This window comes from Oncorhynchus gorbuscha, linkage group LG09 (assembly GCF_021184085.1).
Source record: "Oncorhynchus gorbuscha isolate QuinsamMale2020 ecotype Even-year linkage group LG09, OgorEven_v1.0, whole genome shotgun sequence".
NCBI lineage: Eukaryota > Metazoa > Chordata > Actinopteri > Salmoniformes > Salmonidae > Oncorhynchus > Oncorhynchus gorbuscha.
In genome coordinates this window covers 61523380-61541889 of record NC_060181.1, presented here as the reverse complement: position 1 = coordinate 61541889, position 18510 = coordinate 61523380, and the positions used below count along the sequence as shown (strand labels likewise).

Genomic DNA, 18510 nt, shown 5'->3' with positions numbered 1-18510 from the left:
TGCAGCACAGCAGAGTGCGGTACAATGCAGCACAGCAGAGTGCGGTACAATGCAGCACAGCAGCACAGCAGAGTGCGGTACAATGCAGCACAGCAGAGTGCGGTACAATGCAGCACAGCAGAGTGCGGTACAATGCAGCACAGCAGAGTGCGGTACAATGCAGCACAGCAGAGCAGCACAGCAGAGTGCGGTACAATGCAGCACAGCAGAGTGCGGTACAATGCAGCACAGCAGAGTGCACAATGCAGCACAGCAGAGTGCGGTACAATGCAGCACAGCAGAGTGCGGTACAATGCAGCACAGCAGAGTGCGGTACAATGCAGCACAGCAGAGTGCGGTACAATGCAGCACAGCAGAGTGCGGTACAATGCAGCACAGCAGAGTGCGGTACAATGCAGCACAGCAGCACAGCAGCACAGAGTGCGGTACAATGCAGCACAGCAGAGTGCGGTACAATGCAGCACAGCAGAGTGCGGTACAATGCAGCACAGCAGAGTGCGGTACAATGCAGCACAGCAGTGCGGTACAATGCAGCACAGCACCGTGCGGTACAATGCAGCACAGCACCGTGCGGTACAATGCAGCACAGCACCGTGCGGTACAATGCAGCGCAGCACAGCACCGTGCGGTACAATGCAGCGCAGCACAGCACCGTGCGGTACAATGCGGCAGCACAGCACCGTGCGGTACAATGCAGCACAGCAGAGCACAGCACCGTGCGGTACAGCATGCAGCAACAGCAGCACCGTGCGGTACAAGAGCACCGTGCGGTACAATGCAGCACAGCAGAGCACCGTGCGGTACAATGCAGCACAGCAGAGCACCGTGCGGTACAATGCAGCACAGCAGAGCACCGTGCGGTACAATGCAGCGCAGCAGAGCACCGTGCGGTACAATGCAGCACAGCAGAGCACCGTGCGGTACAATGCAGCGCAGCACAGCACCGTGCGGGGTACAATGCAGCGCAGCAGAGCACCGTGCGGTACAATGCAGCAGCAGCAGAGCAGAGCACCAGAGCACCGTGCGGTACAATACAATGCAGCACAGCAGAGCACCGTGCGGTACAATGCAGCAGCACAGCACAGCACCGTGCGGTACAATGCAGCGCAGCAGAGCACCGTGCGGTACAATGCAGCGCAGCAGAGCACCGTGCGGTACAATGCAGCGCAGCAGAGCACCGTGCGGTACAATGCAGCGCAGCAGAGCACCGTGCGGTACAATGCAGCGCAGCAGAGCACCGTGCGGTACAATGCAGCACAGCAGAGCACCAATGTGCAGCAGGCACAATGCAGCACAGCAGAGCACCGTGCGGTACAATGCAGCGCAGCAGAGCACCGTGCGGTACAATGCAGCGCAGCAGAGCACCGTGCGGTACAATGCAGCACAGCAGAGCACAATGCAGCGCAGCAGAGCACCGCGGTACAATGCAGCGCAATGCAATGCACAGCAGAGCACCGTGCGGTACAATGCAGCGCAGCAGAGCACCGTGCACAATGCAGCAGCACGTGCGGTACAATGCAGCGCAGCAGAGCACCGTGCGGTACAACAGCACCGTGCGGTACAATGCAGCAGCAGAGCACCGTGCGGTACAATGCACAGCAGAGCACCGTGCGGTACAATGCAGCGCAGCAGAGCACCGTGCGGTACAATGCAATGCAGCACAGCAGAGCACCGTGCGGTACAATGCAGCGCAGCAGAGCACAATGCAGCACAGCAGAGCACAGTGCGGTACAATACAGCACAGCAGAGCACAGTGCGGTACAATACAGCACAGCAGAGTACAGTGCGGTACAATACAGCACAGCAGAGTACAGTGCGGTACAATACAGCACAGCAGAGTACATGCAGGCAGAGTACAATACAGCACAGCAGAGTACAGGGCGGTACAATACAGCACAGCAGAGTACAGGGCGGTACAATACAGCACCGCAGTGTACAGGGCGGTACAATACAGCACCGCAGAGTACAGGGCGGTACAATACAGCACCGCAGAGTAGAGTGCGGTACAGTACAGCACCGCAGAGTAGAGTGCGGTACAGTACAGCACAGCAGAGTACAGTACAGCGGTACAGTACAGCACAGCAGAGTAGAGTGCGGTACAGTACAGTACAGCACAGCAGAGTAGAGTGCGGTACAATACAGCACAGCAGAGTAGAGTGCGGGACAGTACAGCACAGCAGAGTAGAGTGCGGTACAGTACAGCACAGCAGAGTAGAGTGCGGTACAGTACAATACAGCACAGCAGAGTAGAGTTCGGTACAGTAGAGTTCTGTACAGTACAATATACTGTATTGAACTGTACTCTGCTGTGTTCTACTCACTAGTGTTTTGACTTCGATACCAGGTCTAGTATCACGATACTCGATACCACAACAAAAGAAAGAAGGCTTATTAGACCAAGTCACAGAATGGCACTTGATCCAGACAGATAAACTCAGCTACCGCTCTGTTCAATTGTTGGGCATCCGGTCCTCTGGCAGTCTCTATGGGGGTGCCACAGGGTTCAATTCTCGGGCCGACTCTTTTCTCTGTATATATCAATGATGTTGCTCTTTCTGCGGGCGATTCCCTGATCCACCTCTATGCAGACGACACCATTCTGTATACTTCCGGCCCGTCCTTGGACACTGTGCTATCTAACCTCCAAACGAGTTTCAATGCCATACAACACTCCTTCGGTGGCCTCCAACTGCTCTTAAACGCTAGTAAAACCAAATGCATGCTTTTCAACCGTTCGCTGCCTGCACCCGCACGCCCGACTAGCATCACCACCCTGGATGGTTCCGACCTAGAATATGTGGACATCTATAAGTACCTAGGTGTCTGGCTAGACTGTAAACTCTCCTTCCAGACTCATATCAAACATCTCCAATCTAAAATCAAATCTAGAGTCGGCTTTCTATTCCGCAACAAAGCCTCCTTCACTCACGCTGCCAAACTTACCCTAGTAAAACTGACTATCCTACCGATCCTCGACTTCGGCGATGTCATCTACAAAATATAGCTTCCAACACTCTACTCAGCAAACTGGATGCAGTCTATCACAGTGCCATCCGTTTTGTTACTAAAGCACCTTATACCACCCACCACTGCGACCTGTATGCTCTAGTCGGCTGGCCCTCGCTAAATATTCGTCGCCAGACCCACTGGCTCCAGGTCATCTACAAGTCCATGCTAGGTAACGCTCCGCCTTATCTCAGTTCACTGGTCACGATGGCAACACCCACCCGTAGCACGCGCTCCAGCAGGTGTATCTCACTGATCATCCCTAAACACCTCATTTGGCCGCCTTTCATTCCAGTTCTCTGCTGCCTGTGACTGGAACGAATTGCAAAAATCGCTGAAGTTGGAGACTTATCTCCCTCACCAACTTCAAACATCTGCTATCTGAGCAGCTAACCGATCGCTGCAGCTGTACATAGTCTATCGGTAAAGAGCCCACCCAATTTGACCTACCTCATCTCCATACTGTTTATATTTATTTACTTTTCTGATCTTTTGCACACCAATATCTCTACCTGTATATGACCATCTGATCATTTATCACTCCAGTGTTAATCTGCAAATTTGTAATTATTCGCCTACCTCCTCATGCCTTTTGCACACAATGTATATAGACTCTCTTTTTTTTCTACTGTGTTATTGACTTGTTAACACAGAGTTACACATGGAGTAAACGATTGTCTGTTCACACTGCTAAGCTTTATCTTGGCCAGATCGCAGTTGCAAATGAGAACTTGTTCTCAACTAGCCTACCTGGTTAAATAAAGGTGAAATAAAAAAAATATTGAATTCAATATTATTACATGTTTTAGAGGTAGCTGTGTATGCATTAATGAATACATGTTACAATCAATGTGGTGTAGTTTTAGCAATCATTTTGACTCTGGTGAAAACAACAACATAATGGTAATCATTTATTTGAAAGGCAAATCTCTATTGTTAATCTGGGTAACTGAAGATGTAGCCTAGGTCTATTCACAATACAGGTGAATGCATATGATTCAATAGGAGTGTGTGCATGCATTGAGTTATTGAGCTGGTTTCATGGGGCTACAGATGACAAACAATTCCTTCCATTTAGGACTTGTTTTATTGGCAACTGCTTGGAGAACATTTTATTATCAACATGTGCATGGAACAGGGATGGGCAACTTTGATGGGTGGTGACCACAAAAATCTGAAATCATCATGAGGGGCTGCAGTTGCTTGTGGGTCTGCATACCACGTTTGTGTATATCACATTTTTAAAAATTGTACCTTTTTTGTATTTTACTATTCTAACTTGCAACAGTAAAAACAAATATATACATATGTACACAGTACCAGTCAAATGTTTGGACACACCTACTCATTCAAGGGTTTTTCTTTTTTTAAACTATTTTCTACATTGTAGAATAATAGTGAAGACATCAAAACTATGAAATAATAAATATGGAATCATGTAATAACCGAAAATAATGTGTCAAACAAATCCAAATATATTTCAATTTGAGATTCTTCAAAGTAGCCATGCTTTGCCTTTAGTACAGCTTTGCACCCTCTTAGCAAAGCCGTCGTACTGCTTGTAGAAATGTTTGTTTAAAATATCCTTCACCAGTGATCGAGAGACACCCCTGTGCTCAACGTTACTGCCACCGGCTTAAGTCTTTGTTATGGTAGAAACGTAGGCTACGCTGTCACTCCTCGCAGACAGTGCAGGTCGCAGGGAAGATGGAAACAGCAGGGATTTGGGCAACTTAATAATTCATAAACAAAAATCAGTCAAATCACTATTGGTAGATCTACCATTACTTATTTCTGTGAGCCTTCATTATCCTCGTTCCTCAGTAGGGAAATATCTTAAATATATGTGGGTTTTTGGTAATGGCAATATTTCTTAAACAGAAAGGTAAGAAAAATGAACCAACTAATCTATGCCTTTATTTCATTTGATATATGCTCCCATAACTTTCACATGATGGTGCTCATGGGTCCTTTTTGATGGAAATGCATACTGTAAAACATAATGAGCAATGGTTGTTAGTAGTATGAGTAATGACAGTCTTGCACCAAATTAACGTTGCAGACGGTGTTTTATCAGAGACAGGAACTCTGACTCACTGCTGCTCTGTGAAACACAGAGAGCGCTGACACTTGTTGCCCTCAGGAAGACGGACTTTAACTCATTCCACTGTGGAACCTGTCATGAATCCTGTTCCTGTCATGTTCTCCAGTCCTTCTCCCAGAGTCTCTGTGCTTGAACCTGGGTGAGGCTGGAAGAAGGTTGTGCATTTCAATGCCTGGGGCTCCAGCACTTGAGCGGTCTAGTGCGGGATGGGGGTTAACTGTGGGGGCCAGAAGGGGGGAGGTGATAGTTGGATGGGAACAGCTGTAGTCCCCACCGAGGCGCTCACACTGAGCTCTGACACAACCACGAAAAGATAACATCCTCCCTGCTGTGGCCCACTGAGGAATCTGAAGGGTCGACCCTGCACGGAGGTGGGTTAGCAGGGCTATGTCAGGCATGGAATGGCTCTCAGGCAGATGGATCAACAACCAGAGGCTCGTACAGACCGAAGACGAGCATAATCTCCTTGTCCGAGGCCCTGGCAAGGCCCTGTGACAACCAAGTGGCAGTTGGATACAAAAAGATTTACATTCCAGCGCTTCATACAATGCACAGATACAAACTGGTGTCTTGTTTACTCATACTGTATATCTGGAAATGAGGGATTCAGACGATAGTCACTAGTATCATCAAATAAGTTGCCACATTTAATTTAATTCAAGAGTTCATCTTCAGTTGAAAACTGACTTTCAATCAGTTTCCAACTGAGTTCCAAACTGAGTGGGAGCAGGAGAGAACGAACTTGGTGTTCACTGTTTAGATGGCAGTTTATGTGGGTCACTCAGGATTTGTGAAAGATGTTTTCTGAGGTACTCACGACAAACTCAAGCTGAGGAGCCGATTCTAGCGGCTTAACTGAATGTTGACGTGGGGAAAATCACTCCTCATCAATGCTGTGCTGCTGCGTCTACTATCCTGTCAGATATGAATTCTCCAGATGTTATTTTTAATTCCTTGAATAAATTACATCGGCTATGTTGATGACGGTACACTATTCTAGTCTCCGTGTCTATTATAGTCTCGCTTGCTTCTCTCTTTGTTGTTCTTCATGCTGAAATGGGAAGCTGCTCTATTTGCAGCTGTGTTACAGAAGTCATGGAGCGGTGGACCGGACACTCCCTGGTTGGACTAGAAGACCAGTGGAATGGAATGCGCCTTTGCCTGTCGTTGTCAGCCTTTTGTCATTAGAGTGCAGGTGGATGGTGAGGGGTCAGGCTGCAGGAGGAAGTGTGTGTGTGTGTGTGTGTGTGTGTGTGTGTGTGTGTGTGTGTGTGTGTGTGTGTGTGTGTGTGTGTGTGTGTGTGTGTGTGTGTGTGTGTGTGTGTGTGTGTGTGTGTGTGTGTGTGTGTGTGTGTGTGTTAAAAGCTGTAACTCCCCCAGCCAGGAGGCACAGCTGAGTGTGGGAGGGGCTCCTCTCTCTGTAGCCTGGGTGTGAGTCTAGGACTGGGAGGCTCAGACATTCAGACAGAGTAGTCCGAGAGAGGGGAGTTGGTGCCTGAAGAGAGCTACAGGGGTTCTGGAGAACTTCCCTAACGTTACCCTGCATAAGGCATTTCTCCATTGGACATGCTGGCTGCCTGTTGCTGCTCTTTGGGATCTAGTGAGGAGATTTGTGGCCACAGCTGTTGACAATGCAAGGAAGGGCTAACAAAGCCCCTAAGAAGGAGCTGGTGATCGAGTCACCCCAGCAGTACAAGAGCTTGGCTGGAGCCGAGGCGGAGGTAGAGGCGGTGCCACAGGTGGTGGTAAGTCACGGCATGGGGGGTTACTTAGCCATGGTTTTTGTTGAGACACTAAAAGTTACTGAATTTCCTTACCACATGTTCTAAGTTTACTTTGGAAACGCAAAGTAGGAGCTGAAACGGTTGTGTTCATCACATTTCAGCAGTACTGTCGAGGATATGGTTCAGAGTTATATACAGCTGTAGCACTCTTAAGTGTTGCTTGTTGTGGCGTACTTGTAGCATAACTGTTGTGTGAAGCAGGTCAGGCGCTTTGAAGCTCTGAGCTGGCCCTGCCCTGCCCTGCCATGCAGCTTCATGGCTAGTCTAAAAATCCACTCTCCTTTTATCAGATCTCAATTATTCTATACAATGGTGCGGGCTCACATTTCAAAGTGCTTTGTGTGCGCCACTGGAGAGGAACGTTGGACTCTGCTGGTGCTAAATTAGCTGCATGGACAAGACCAAGGCGGTGAATTGCATTCTTGCGAGGGTAATTACTGTGGTGTATACCGCTCATAAAAGTTCCCTATTTGCCCCTTAAGCTCAAAAGTCAAGCATAATAAGAAGTACTGTTTAATCCACGGCAGGTTGAACTTTTCATCCGATTTGTCCTAAACGGTCATTTAACAGCATATTTTAATCAAAGTGAATTAGCAACTGTATCTAATATAAAGGCATCACAGAGTACCATTGTTCGAGTGTGCAGCAGTAGTGTAGTGAGAGGTGCAGAGTAGGGAGAGATTGGAGCCAAGGCCTGGGGAAACACAGCTGTCAGAGGGGTAGAGAGTTGGACTTGGCTCCAGAAGCAGCTATTTGTTAACTCTTTCTCTTCAAGGGTTTGTGGTTTGTTTATGAAGCTAATATCCAGATGTGAGAGATTAAGTAATAGCTATGTTATACTCCTTTGGACTGATTGTCCTATAATTGCAAGCCTTTGGTTACTGCAAATGTGGAACTGCCATTTTAGATCAAAAGGTTTCCCAGAGACACTTGTTTTGAATAAGGGATAGTTATCCTTCTGTTTCAAATCATATTCACTATTTAACCATGTTATTACTGAGCCTCACTGCCCATTGTTTATGGTAGATCTCTGGTAGCCCTCAACAGGCGTTTGATTTGCAAATCTCTACAGCATGGGTGTCAAACTCATTATTCCTGCGGGCCCCATCAGTGCGGCCCTCTGAACACTGTCATTTTTAGGAATTGTCTGCTTCTTTACTATCCAGCTTTCGTTTTGGTGTTTCTTAGCAACCTGAAAAGAGTGTAGAGACTATATAAAATATAGGTCCAATATAATTTATATACTATTTAGATTTGGTTTTAGACATTTTAGGGAGATTTTTTTTCAAATAAATATTTTACTCAAAAATCCGCATAGAATGGGCTCCGGCCCGCGGGCGTTGACTTTGACACATACTCTACAGGAAGAATTACGAGGTTATGTGCTATTATCACCAAGGCTAAAATATAGTGGGGGCTGTACTGTACAGTAGGAGGAACCGGGTTGTTGGTACAGCAGTGGACTGGACTGTGGTCATTGCTGAGGGAGTGAAAATGACTGGGCTCCAGTCAGTGAAGACATTTTCCTATCCGATGCTTTACTCTGTGGTCTGGCTGAGCTCGTATGGTCCCTGACAAAGGCATATGGAAAACCTCAGCACTTATGTGGATGGTGGGAGGAAGGCTGAGAACAGGCAAGATTTTAATCATGAGGCAGAGTTTGTAGGCTCAGGAATTCATCACCGGTGAGAGGAGGAGGAAGACGCCTAACAACAAGGTTATTACAACTCGTTTAACCTCCAATCAGCCGAAATGTCAAGCCACAGTTACAGTGCATTTGGAAAGTTTTCAGCCCCCTTGACTTTTTTCCACATTTTGTTACGTTACAGCCTTATTCTGAAATAGATTATTTCATTTTTCCCCCTGATCAATCTACACACAATATCCCATAATGACAAAGCAAAAACAGGTTTTTCAAATATTTAGCAAAAAAATAAATAAACAAAACTGAAATCACACTTAAGTATTCAGACCATTTATTCAGTACTTTGTTGAAACACCTTTGGCATTGATTACAGCATTGAGTCTTCTTGGGTATGACGCTCCAAGCTTGGCACACCTGTATTTGGGAAGTTTCTCCCATTCTTCTCCCAAGCTCTGTCAGGTTGGATGGGGTGCGTCGCTGCACAGCTATTTTCAGACCTCTCCAGAGATGTTCGATCGGGATCAAATCAAATTGATTTGTATAGCCCTTCTTACATCAGTTGATATCTCAAAGTGCTGTACAGAAACCCAGCCTAAAACCCCAAACAGCAAGCAATGCAGGTGTAGAAGCACGGTGGCTAGGAAAAACTCCCTAGAAAGGCCAAAACCTAGGAAGAATCCTAGAGAGGAACCAGGCTATGAGGGGTGGCCAGTCCTCTTCTGGCTGTGCCGGGTGGAGATTATAACAGAACATGGCCAAGATGTTCAAATGTTCATAAATGACCAGCATGGTCAAATAATAATAATAATCACAGTAGTTGTCGAGGGTGCAGCAAGTCAGCACCTCAGGAGTTTGTCAGTTGGCTTTTCAAGGCTGATCATTAAGAGTATCTCTACCACTCCTGCTGTCTCTAGAGGGTTGAAAACTGCAGGTCTGGGACAGCTAGCACGTCCGGTGAACAGGTCAGGGTTCCATAGCCGCAGGCAGAACAGTTGAAACTGGAGCAGCAGCACGGCCAGGTGGACTGGGGACAGCAAGGAATCATCATGCCAGGTAGTCCTGAGGCATGGTCCTAGGGCTCAGGTTCAAATCTGGACTCTGTCTGGACCACTTAAGGGCATTCAGAGACTTGTCCCAAAGCTACACCTGCATTGTCTTGGTTGTGTGCTTAGGGTCGTTGTCCTGTTGGATGGTGAACCTTCGCCCCCAGTCCGAGGTCCTGAGCTCTCTGGAGCAGGCTCCCTCTGTACTTTGCTCCGTTCATCTTTCCCTCGCACCTGACTAGTCTCTCAGTCGCTGCTGCTGATTATCGTCCCCACAACATGATGCTGCCACCACCATGCTTCACTGTAGGGATGATACCAGGTTTCTTCCAGATGTGATGTTTGGCATTCAGGCCATGAAACCAAGATTGAACTTCATCAGACCAGAGAATCTTGTTTCTCATAGTCTGAGAGTATTTAGGTGCCTTTTAGCAAACTCCAAGTGGGCTGTCATTTGCCTTTTACTGAGGAGTGGCTTCCCTCTGGCCACTACCATAAAGGCCTGATTGTTGGAGTGCTGCAGAGATGGTTGTCCTTCTACAAGGTTCTCCCATCTCCACAGAGGAACTCTGGAGGTCTGTCAGAGTGACCATCGGGTTCTTGGTCATTTCCCTGACCAAGTCCCTTCTCCCCCGATTGCTCAGTTTAGGAATAGTCTTGGTGGTTCCAAACTTCTTCTATTTAAATAATGATGGAGGCCACTACGTTCGTGGGGACCTTCAATGCTGCAGAAATTCTGTGACACCCTTCCCCAGATCTGTGCCTTGACACAATCCTGTCTCGGCGCTCTATGGACAAATCCAACCATGGTTTGGTTTTTGCTCTGACATGCACTGTCAACTGTGTGACCTTATAGACAGGTGTGTGCCTTTCCAAATCAGGTCCAAATAATTGAATTTACCACAAGTGGACTCAAATTAAGTTGTAGAAACCTCTCCCAAGGACGATCAATGGAAACAGGATGCACCTGAGCTCAATTTCGAGTCTCATAACAAAGGGTCTGAATACTTATGTAAATAAGTTATTTAGCTTTTTTTTTTAAATACATTTGCAAACATTTTTTGCTTTGTCATTAGGAAGTATTGTGTGTAGATTGATGAGGAAAACATTTGAATCCATTTCAGAATAAGGCTGTAACGTAACAAAATGTGGAAAAAGGGGAAGAGGTCTGTATACTTTCCAAATGCACTGTACATGGTCTGAACTTCCAATGCAATCTATACAATGATTTTCATGTTTGATGAGGACTTGTGGGGTGGTAAAGTGATATCGTTACAGTAGTTCTGATATTGATAAAGTAGCACATGTGTACCTGTTTTCTTCAAATCAATGTACTGAACGCAACAAGCTTGTATGTTTTTATTCCTAGTGAGTATATTGTTAGCGACTGTAGGCTTGACGGTTGACTTACTGTTGTAAAATCAGGCAGCAGTCACCTGAACCTGTACACTACCCAGAGGGTGTGTGGGGAAATCCCTGTAATGATGTTCCAACAGTATTAGCCCACCTTTTGGGCTAATAGTGTACCCATGTACAGTGAACATAACTGTCAATGAACAGTCACTGACTTAGAGGCGGGTTTGGTTCTGAAAGAATGCAGCAGGCGATGAACAGGTTAATATCTGGGTTCAGGAGAGGTAGCTCTGTGATGTTATATAGATAGGCTTCACAGTAGCTGTCTGACAGGTTACCTGTGTGTACTGTAGGTGTGGGGCCATACACACATCAGCGACTGTGCTCTGTGATCATAACGATGTGGAGTTAATGATGACAGAGGATGAACACACACACGGGTAGTCTGTCGGACTGTTATCTCCTGTTAGTCTGTAATCACGCTGAGCTGTTCGGCTGTAATATCCTGACTCACCTGCCCTGCCTGCTTGAGTGCAGCGCGTGACTTCCGACCTCATTCCTCCCCCTTATCTCAGTGTGTCAGAGCGTGAGTGTGTGTGCGCATGCCTTTCGTGTGACACCTCTCTGCAGGTATGTTTGGGCACTTTTGTGTGCATGACATGTTCTTCGGAGTACATGTGTGCATTCATGCGTGCGTAAGCCGTCGTCGCTCCTTCGAACTGAATGTCTGATGATCCCTCACAGGCTGGTAGCAGCCAAGAAGGAACCCTCCTCCTCACTGTCTTGCACTGATCCTCTGAACTGTGACTGTGAGAGGGACACGAACACGGATCTCACCAGTCAACGTTGATAGGTGCTGGCTGTGTTATTAGCATGGCCGCTAGAAACGCATCTTAAAACTGGTCCATTTCCAAGACTCTCCCTCTGAGATCATACTTCGTATTATCAGGCCCAGATGTTGACGCAACAAGCAAACTGTACTGGCGCTCAACCCCAAGACCTGGCTAGCAACACGCTTCACTTCACACCTCACTATCGCTCTGAGATAAACACCACCGGCTTCAGTTGTAGTGGAGCTGTTGAGCGCGTTGAGGCATGGGCATGGCAAGTGTTCTGTGTCTCTATGGCCACTGTGTTCTTACTGCTTGATGAGGGGAGATCTGACTTGTGTCCTATACACTACTGTGATGTAGCCTACCACGAATTCCACAGAATCATATGTCACCTCCGTTTCGGTTATTCAGATAGTTCAGTGGACCTTTTTCATTTCAACCAATGGATGTGGTTTGTAGCTTATGTAATTATTAAACTGCCTGTTGTGGTACAACTTGTCCAAGCAGAAGACGTTACGTGAGACGAAAAGGCTACAGTTCCTTTCCTCTGGAATGAAATCAACATTCCTATCTGCGCAAGGCATTGTGTTGACATGAACAACAATGCTGTTTTCAAAATAGCTGAAAGTCGATTTGTACAGCGTTCCGATATATTTTAGCTAACTGTAATCATATCAATCATAAAGCCAGATGGGTTGGAAGGGGACGTCCAAAGATTCATATTTGAGATCACGGCATTCTGGGTACGTAAGGTAACAAGGCTCCTACTTGTGGTGTTGCGTTGTAGCTCCTCGGTGACGGGACAGAGCTGTGTGCTAGCTGTCAGTGGGGTGAAGTCATAATGATCCTCCCATCTGTGAGCTCGGCTAGGCGGATGTATTCTATGTGGGAAGCTGCAGGCTGGAGCTCTCATAGGACCGTCATGGTTGGACTAACAGAGAGCATGTGTGAGGACAGGGCCCAGCCAGCTACAGATTCTCTGAGCACAACTTACAATATTGACTGCGTGCCAACAGTAGACTACTTTTGACCAGGGCCCTCTGTTGATTTCAGCTCAGAAGTGACAATCTGACATGTTTTTATGTTGTGTGTTAGATCTGAGAGTTTCCTCCTTAAAACAAAGATATCCACATTTTTCATAGCAGTCCTCTGGTCAACACCGGACAGCGTTTTAAAGTTGATAGGGCTACCTAGTGTATGCCTCACAGAGTGATGAAATCCTACTCCGCTATGGCAAAGTGATGTTATTACATCTGTGGTGCATTGAGATGAGCACTACACTGACATCACTCACTCCACATTTCCCCCATACCTCGGTTAAATGAGCCCACTTTCCACATGCACAATACTTTTAGTGCTCCTTGGGTTTGACTGAGTCTCTCTGAAGGTGAGCTGTCACCACTCAGAGAGAGAGAGAGAGAGAGCGCGAGAGAGACTTTCCTTCAATTTAGAAGGAATGCTTTAAATGGTCTCTGGGGTGACTTAAATCCTCCGACTGACTGTCTAGATATTCAGACAATATGGTGTTTTCCCTGGACTTATAATGTACTTCACGGCACTTTGCCTGTCTTTTTGATTTCCCAAATGACACTTCCCTGGTGAGGATGACGACATTGTTGTGTCTGAATAAATACCTGTATATTAACAGAGCACGTTTTGTTGTTTGTTCCCCAGGTGAAGCCCAAGGTGATTGAACCGCTGGACTATGAGAGTGTGCTGGTCCAGAGGAAGACTCAGATTCTCAGTGATGTCCTCCGGGACATGCTGCAGTTCCCCCAGGAGGACTTCCAGGTGAGTCACCTCTGACCCGCCACTGATAGGCTCACAGACCACTGAATGATATTTTCAGGTAGAGGGCGATTCCTAACGAAACTACAAAACAGGATTTTCGTAATCAAATCCAAAAGCAGGTTCCTTTCGGGGAAGGATTGTTGACACATACTTGACATTTGTATGTTAAAGCATAATTGAGAAAAAAAAAATTGGAGGTAGGACCATTTGTGACATTTTGGCCTACCTAGGCCTCCTTCAAGACACGATAATGTTTCATCTGTAGGTGTCACAAAGCAACAATTGGTGTCATTGGTGTCAAGCTTTACCTCTTGCTCTGTAGTATCTGGATTTCAATCAATTAAATTAAATGCATTGAAATTATGAATATTAAAAAATATAAACATACAATGTTTGATTTGGTACATTTTTAAAAGATATTGTTGAACGTAATATACCCAAAGTTCCAGAGTGGGATCTCTGCTACTTTTTAGAGTTATAATCCATTTTTGTAAGCATTACCAAAAGGGTGAATGTGAAAATGGATTCAAATTGGCCATCCTCTGCTGAGAATTTGCAGGATGTCCAATGATGCACGTAAAAGGAGGGCTGTGATTGCTTACTATGCCAATTTCTCTGTAAAGTACACCATAACTTTAAAACTAGCAGAGAGCCCACCTACTCTGGAACTTTGATATGCCTGTAGTGGACTATTTTACATAAGTATTCAGACCCTTTACTTAGTACTTTGTTGAAGCGCCTTTGGCAGCGATTACAGCCTTGAGCCTTGGGTATGACGCTACAAGCTTGGTACACCTGAATTTTGGAGTTTCTCCCATTCTTCTCTGCAGATCCTCTCAAGCTCTGTCAGGTTGGATGGGGAGCGTCGCTGCAAAACTATTTTCAGGTCTCTCCAGAGATGTTAGATCGGGTTCAAGTCCAGCCTCTGGCTGGGCCTCTCAAGGACATTCAAAGACTTGACTCCTGCGTTGTCTTGGCTGTGTGCTTAGGGTCATTGTCCTGTTGGAAGGCAAACCTTCGCCCGAGGTCTTGAGCACTCTGGAACAGGTTTTCATATGTACTTTGCTCTGTTCATCTTTCCCTCGATCCTGACTAGTCTCCCAGTCCCTGCCGCTGAAAAACATCCCCACAGCATGATGCTGCCACCACCATTCTTCACTGTAGGCATTGTCAGGTTTCCTTCAGTCATGACGCTTGGCATTCAGGCCAAAGAGTTAAGTCTTGGTATCATCAGACCGGAGAGTCTCTTGTTTTTCATGGTCTGAGATCTTTTGGTGCCTTTTGTCCATCTCCAAGCGGGCTGTCATGTGCCTTTTACTGAGGAGTGGCTTCCGTCTGGCTCCTACAGAGTACTGCAGAGATGGTTGTCCTTCTGGAAGGTTTCTCCCATCTCTATAGAGGAACTCTGGGGCTCTGTCAGTGACCATCGGGTTCTTGGTCACATCCCTGACCAAAGCCCTTCTCCCCCGATTGCTCAGGTTTGCCAGGCGGCCACCTCTAAGAAGAGTCTTGATGGTTCCAAACTTCTTCCATTTAAGAATGATGGAGGCCACTGTGTTCTTGGGAAGCTTCAATACTGCAGATTTTTTTGGTACCCTTCCCCAAATCTGTACTTTAACACAACTCTGTCTCGGAGCTCTACAGAGAATTCCTTCAACCTCATGGCTTGGTTTCTGCTCTGACATGCACTGTCAACTGTGAGACCTTATATAGATAGGTGTGTTGTGCCTTTCCAAATCATGTCCAATCAATTGAATTTACCAAAAGGTGGACTCCAACTCTGTAGAAACATCTCAAGGATGATCATTGGGAACAGGATGCACCTGAGCTCAATTTATAGTCTCATATCAAAGGATCTGAATACTTATTCAAATGTTTTCACTTTTTCATTATGGGCTATTATGTGTGGATCGATGAGGATTTTTTATTTATTTAATCCATTTTAGAATAAGGCTGTAACGTAAAAAAAAATTGGAAAAAGTTAATGGGCCAGAATACTTTAAGAATGCACTGTATATTATGTTCAACAAAAAATATGAATGTTTATTTTTTTCAATATTCGCATATTAAAAACTTCTTAGGGCTTCAATCCCGTTAACGGTATCGATATGACAACAGCCAGTGAAAGTGCAGGGCGCCAATTTCAAAACAACAGAAATCTCATAATTAAAATTTGTCAAACATACATGTATCTTATACCGTTTTAAAGGTAATCTTGTAAATCCCACCACAGTGTCCGATTTCAAATAGGCTTTACAGCGAAAGCACCACAAACGATTATGTTAGGTCACCACCAACTCACAGAAAATTTCAGCCATTTTTCCAGCCAAAGAGGAGTCACAAAAAGCACAAATGAAGATACAATGAATCACTAACCTTTGATGATCTTCATCAGATGACACTCATAGGACTTCATGTTACACAATACATGCATGTTTTGTTTGATAAAGTTCATATTTATATACTAAAATCTCAGTATACATTGTCGCGTTACGTTCACTAGTTCCAAAAACATCTGGTGATATTGCAGAGAGCCACATAATTTTACAGAAATACTCATTATAAATGTTATAAATGATAAATACAATTGTTAGACATGGAAATATAGATATACCTCTCCTTAATTCAACTGCTGTGTCAGATTTTTTTTTAAATTTAAAAAGCCAACCGTGCATTAATCTGAGACGGCGCTCAGAAGAAAAAAAATGATCCACCATGTTGGAGTCAACAGAAATCAGAAATAACATTATAATAATCCCTTACCTTTGATGATCTTCATCAGAATGCACTCCCAGGAATCGCAGTTCCACAATAAATGCTTGATTTGTTCGATAATGTCCATTATTTATGTCCAAGTAGCTACTTTTGTTAGAGCGTTTAGTACACAAATCCAAACGTCAGACGAAAACTTCAAGAAGTTATATTACAGGTCGAAGAAACTTGTCAAACTAGCTATATAATCAATCTTTAGGATGTTGTTATCATAAATCTTCAATAACGTTCCAACCGGAGAATTCTTATATCTGTAGAGAAGCAATGGAACGCAGGTCGCTATCATGTGAAATGCGCGTGACCAGAACCTGGCTCTCTGCCAGACCACTGACTCAAACAGCTCACATCCGGCTCCACAACACAGTAGAAGCCCCATTCAAGTTTCTAAAGACTGTTGACATCTCGTGGAAACCCTAGAAAGTGCAACATAGCCAATATCCCACTGTCTATTCAATAGGGGATGGGTTGAAAATCGACCAACCTCAGATTTCCCACTTCCTGTTTGGATTTCTTCTCAGGTTTTTGCCTGCCATATGAGTTCTGTTATACTCAGACATCATTCAAACAGTTTTATAAACTTCAGAGTGTTCTATCGAATACTACTAATAATATGCATATATTAGCAACTGGGATTGAGGAGCAGACCTTTTACTCTGGGCACCTCTGGGCACCTTTCATCCAAGCTACTCAATACTGCCCCTCTAGCCATGAGAAGTTAATGTTAGAAAATTGGACTTATATTACAGGGCAAGTGGTAAAGCTTTATTACATAAATATTTCCCTTGATGCACCAGGCCGTCATTGTAAATAAGAATTTGTCCTTAATTGACTCGTCTGGATAAATAAAGGTTAATAAAAAATACAGATGCATCATTATGGAGTCTTAAAGGAGGCCTGGGTAAGACTAAAATGTCCACAAATGTTCCAACTTCAATGAATTATTTCTCACTGGTGCTTTAAGATGCAAATATCTAATATGTGTCAATCTTTTCTCCAAAAGATCCTTTCTATCGATGACATTTGGTCAACAAAAAAATGATCCTGGTCCTGTTTTTGTTCTAGTTTTGTGAGGAATCACCCAAGAATAGAATTAGCGAAATCATTGTAACAAACTATGTGTGGCTTGACAAGGACAGAAATGGAGTTGCCAAGAGCACAAACTGATCTAGGTCCAGGCTAAAATAGAATACCATCTGAGGAATTTGCTACTAGATAATGCTCCAGAATAGTTAGCGAGGTAAATGATCTGTCAAGTTTTGATAAGACCTTTATAGTTTCCATACCAGTGAACCATGTCAATAATTTTTCCATTATCTATTCATTGTTCATCTATCGACCTCCGTCATCTCTGCCTCCCACATGCATGTTTTGGATGTTACGTTTGTTGTGATTTCACAATATTTCAGTGCGGCCCAGCCAGGCCCATGTTGATTGTAGGGCGAGGTCCTCCACAGAGGCTTTTCTTCTGTTTACATCCATTCATGCTGTAAAGTTCAGGGGTCATATGTGTTATTGGCTCATTCTGCCTCTGCTGTTGTGATAGAGTAAGGGTTATCTCTATCCCCGTTCAGCAGGACGTAGCCCCTGTCACCCTCTCAAACATTCCATCGCTACACAACACGTGACGCCCGGTGTGGAAACTATGAAATGGGAGTCTGGCCTGGCAGAAGCCCTTCAGGAAGTGAGAACACTTAGGCAGATGCTCTTAACAGCAGCAAGAAGGGACCCTTTTATATCCGCAGAATTTGACCCTTCCTCCGTCTCACGATCCAACTGATATTTTCCATTTTTTTATTGTCTTTTTCTCTCGTCTACTGAGAGGGTCCTTTGTTTCACAAGCCATAATGGTTTTTACATCTTTCATTAGAATATATATATACAGTGGGGCAAAAAAGTATTTAGTCAGCCACCAATTGTGCAAGTTCTCCCACTTAAAAAGATGAGAGGCCTGTAATTTTCATCATAGGTACACTTCAACTATGACAGACAAAATGAGGGGAAAAAATCCAGAAAATCATATTGTAGGATTTTTAATTTATTTATTTGCAAATGATGGTGGAAAATAAGTATTTGGTCAATAACAAAAGTTTCTCAATACTTTGTTATATACCCTTTGTTGGCAATGACAGAGGTCCAACATAAAATATATGATATAAATATATTTTATATGTTGGATAAT

At 44.9% G+C, this 18510-nt stretch overlaps 1 protein-coding gene across 11 annotated transcripts in view; it reads left to right on the top strand.

Moving 5' to 3' along the window:
• Positions 1 to 18510, top strand: part of LOC124043898 (dedicator of cytokinesis protein 9-like) — a 129002-nt gene that overhangs the window by 51684 nt on the left and 58808 nt on the right. For 8 of the 11 annotated variants that reach the window (XM_046363016.1, XM_046363018.1, XM_046363019.1 and 5 more), the window contains exon 2: positions 13443 to 13559. In XM_046363016.1, coding sequence (XP_046218972.1) covers positions 13443 to 13559 — 117 coding nt within the window. Of the gene's footprint in view, positions 1 to 6554; positions 6856 to 13442; positions 13560 to 18510 lie in introns of those variants that run through there. The other 3 variants (XM_046363014.1, XM_046363017.1, XM_046363012.1) reach the window with 1 other exon arrangement.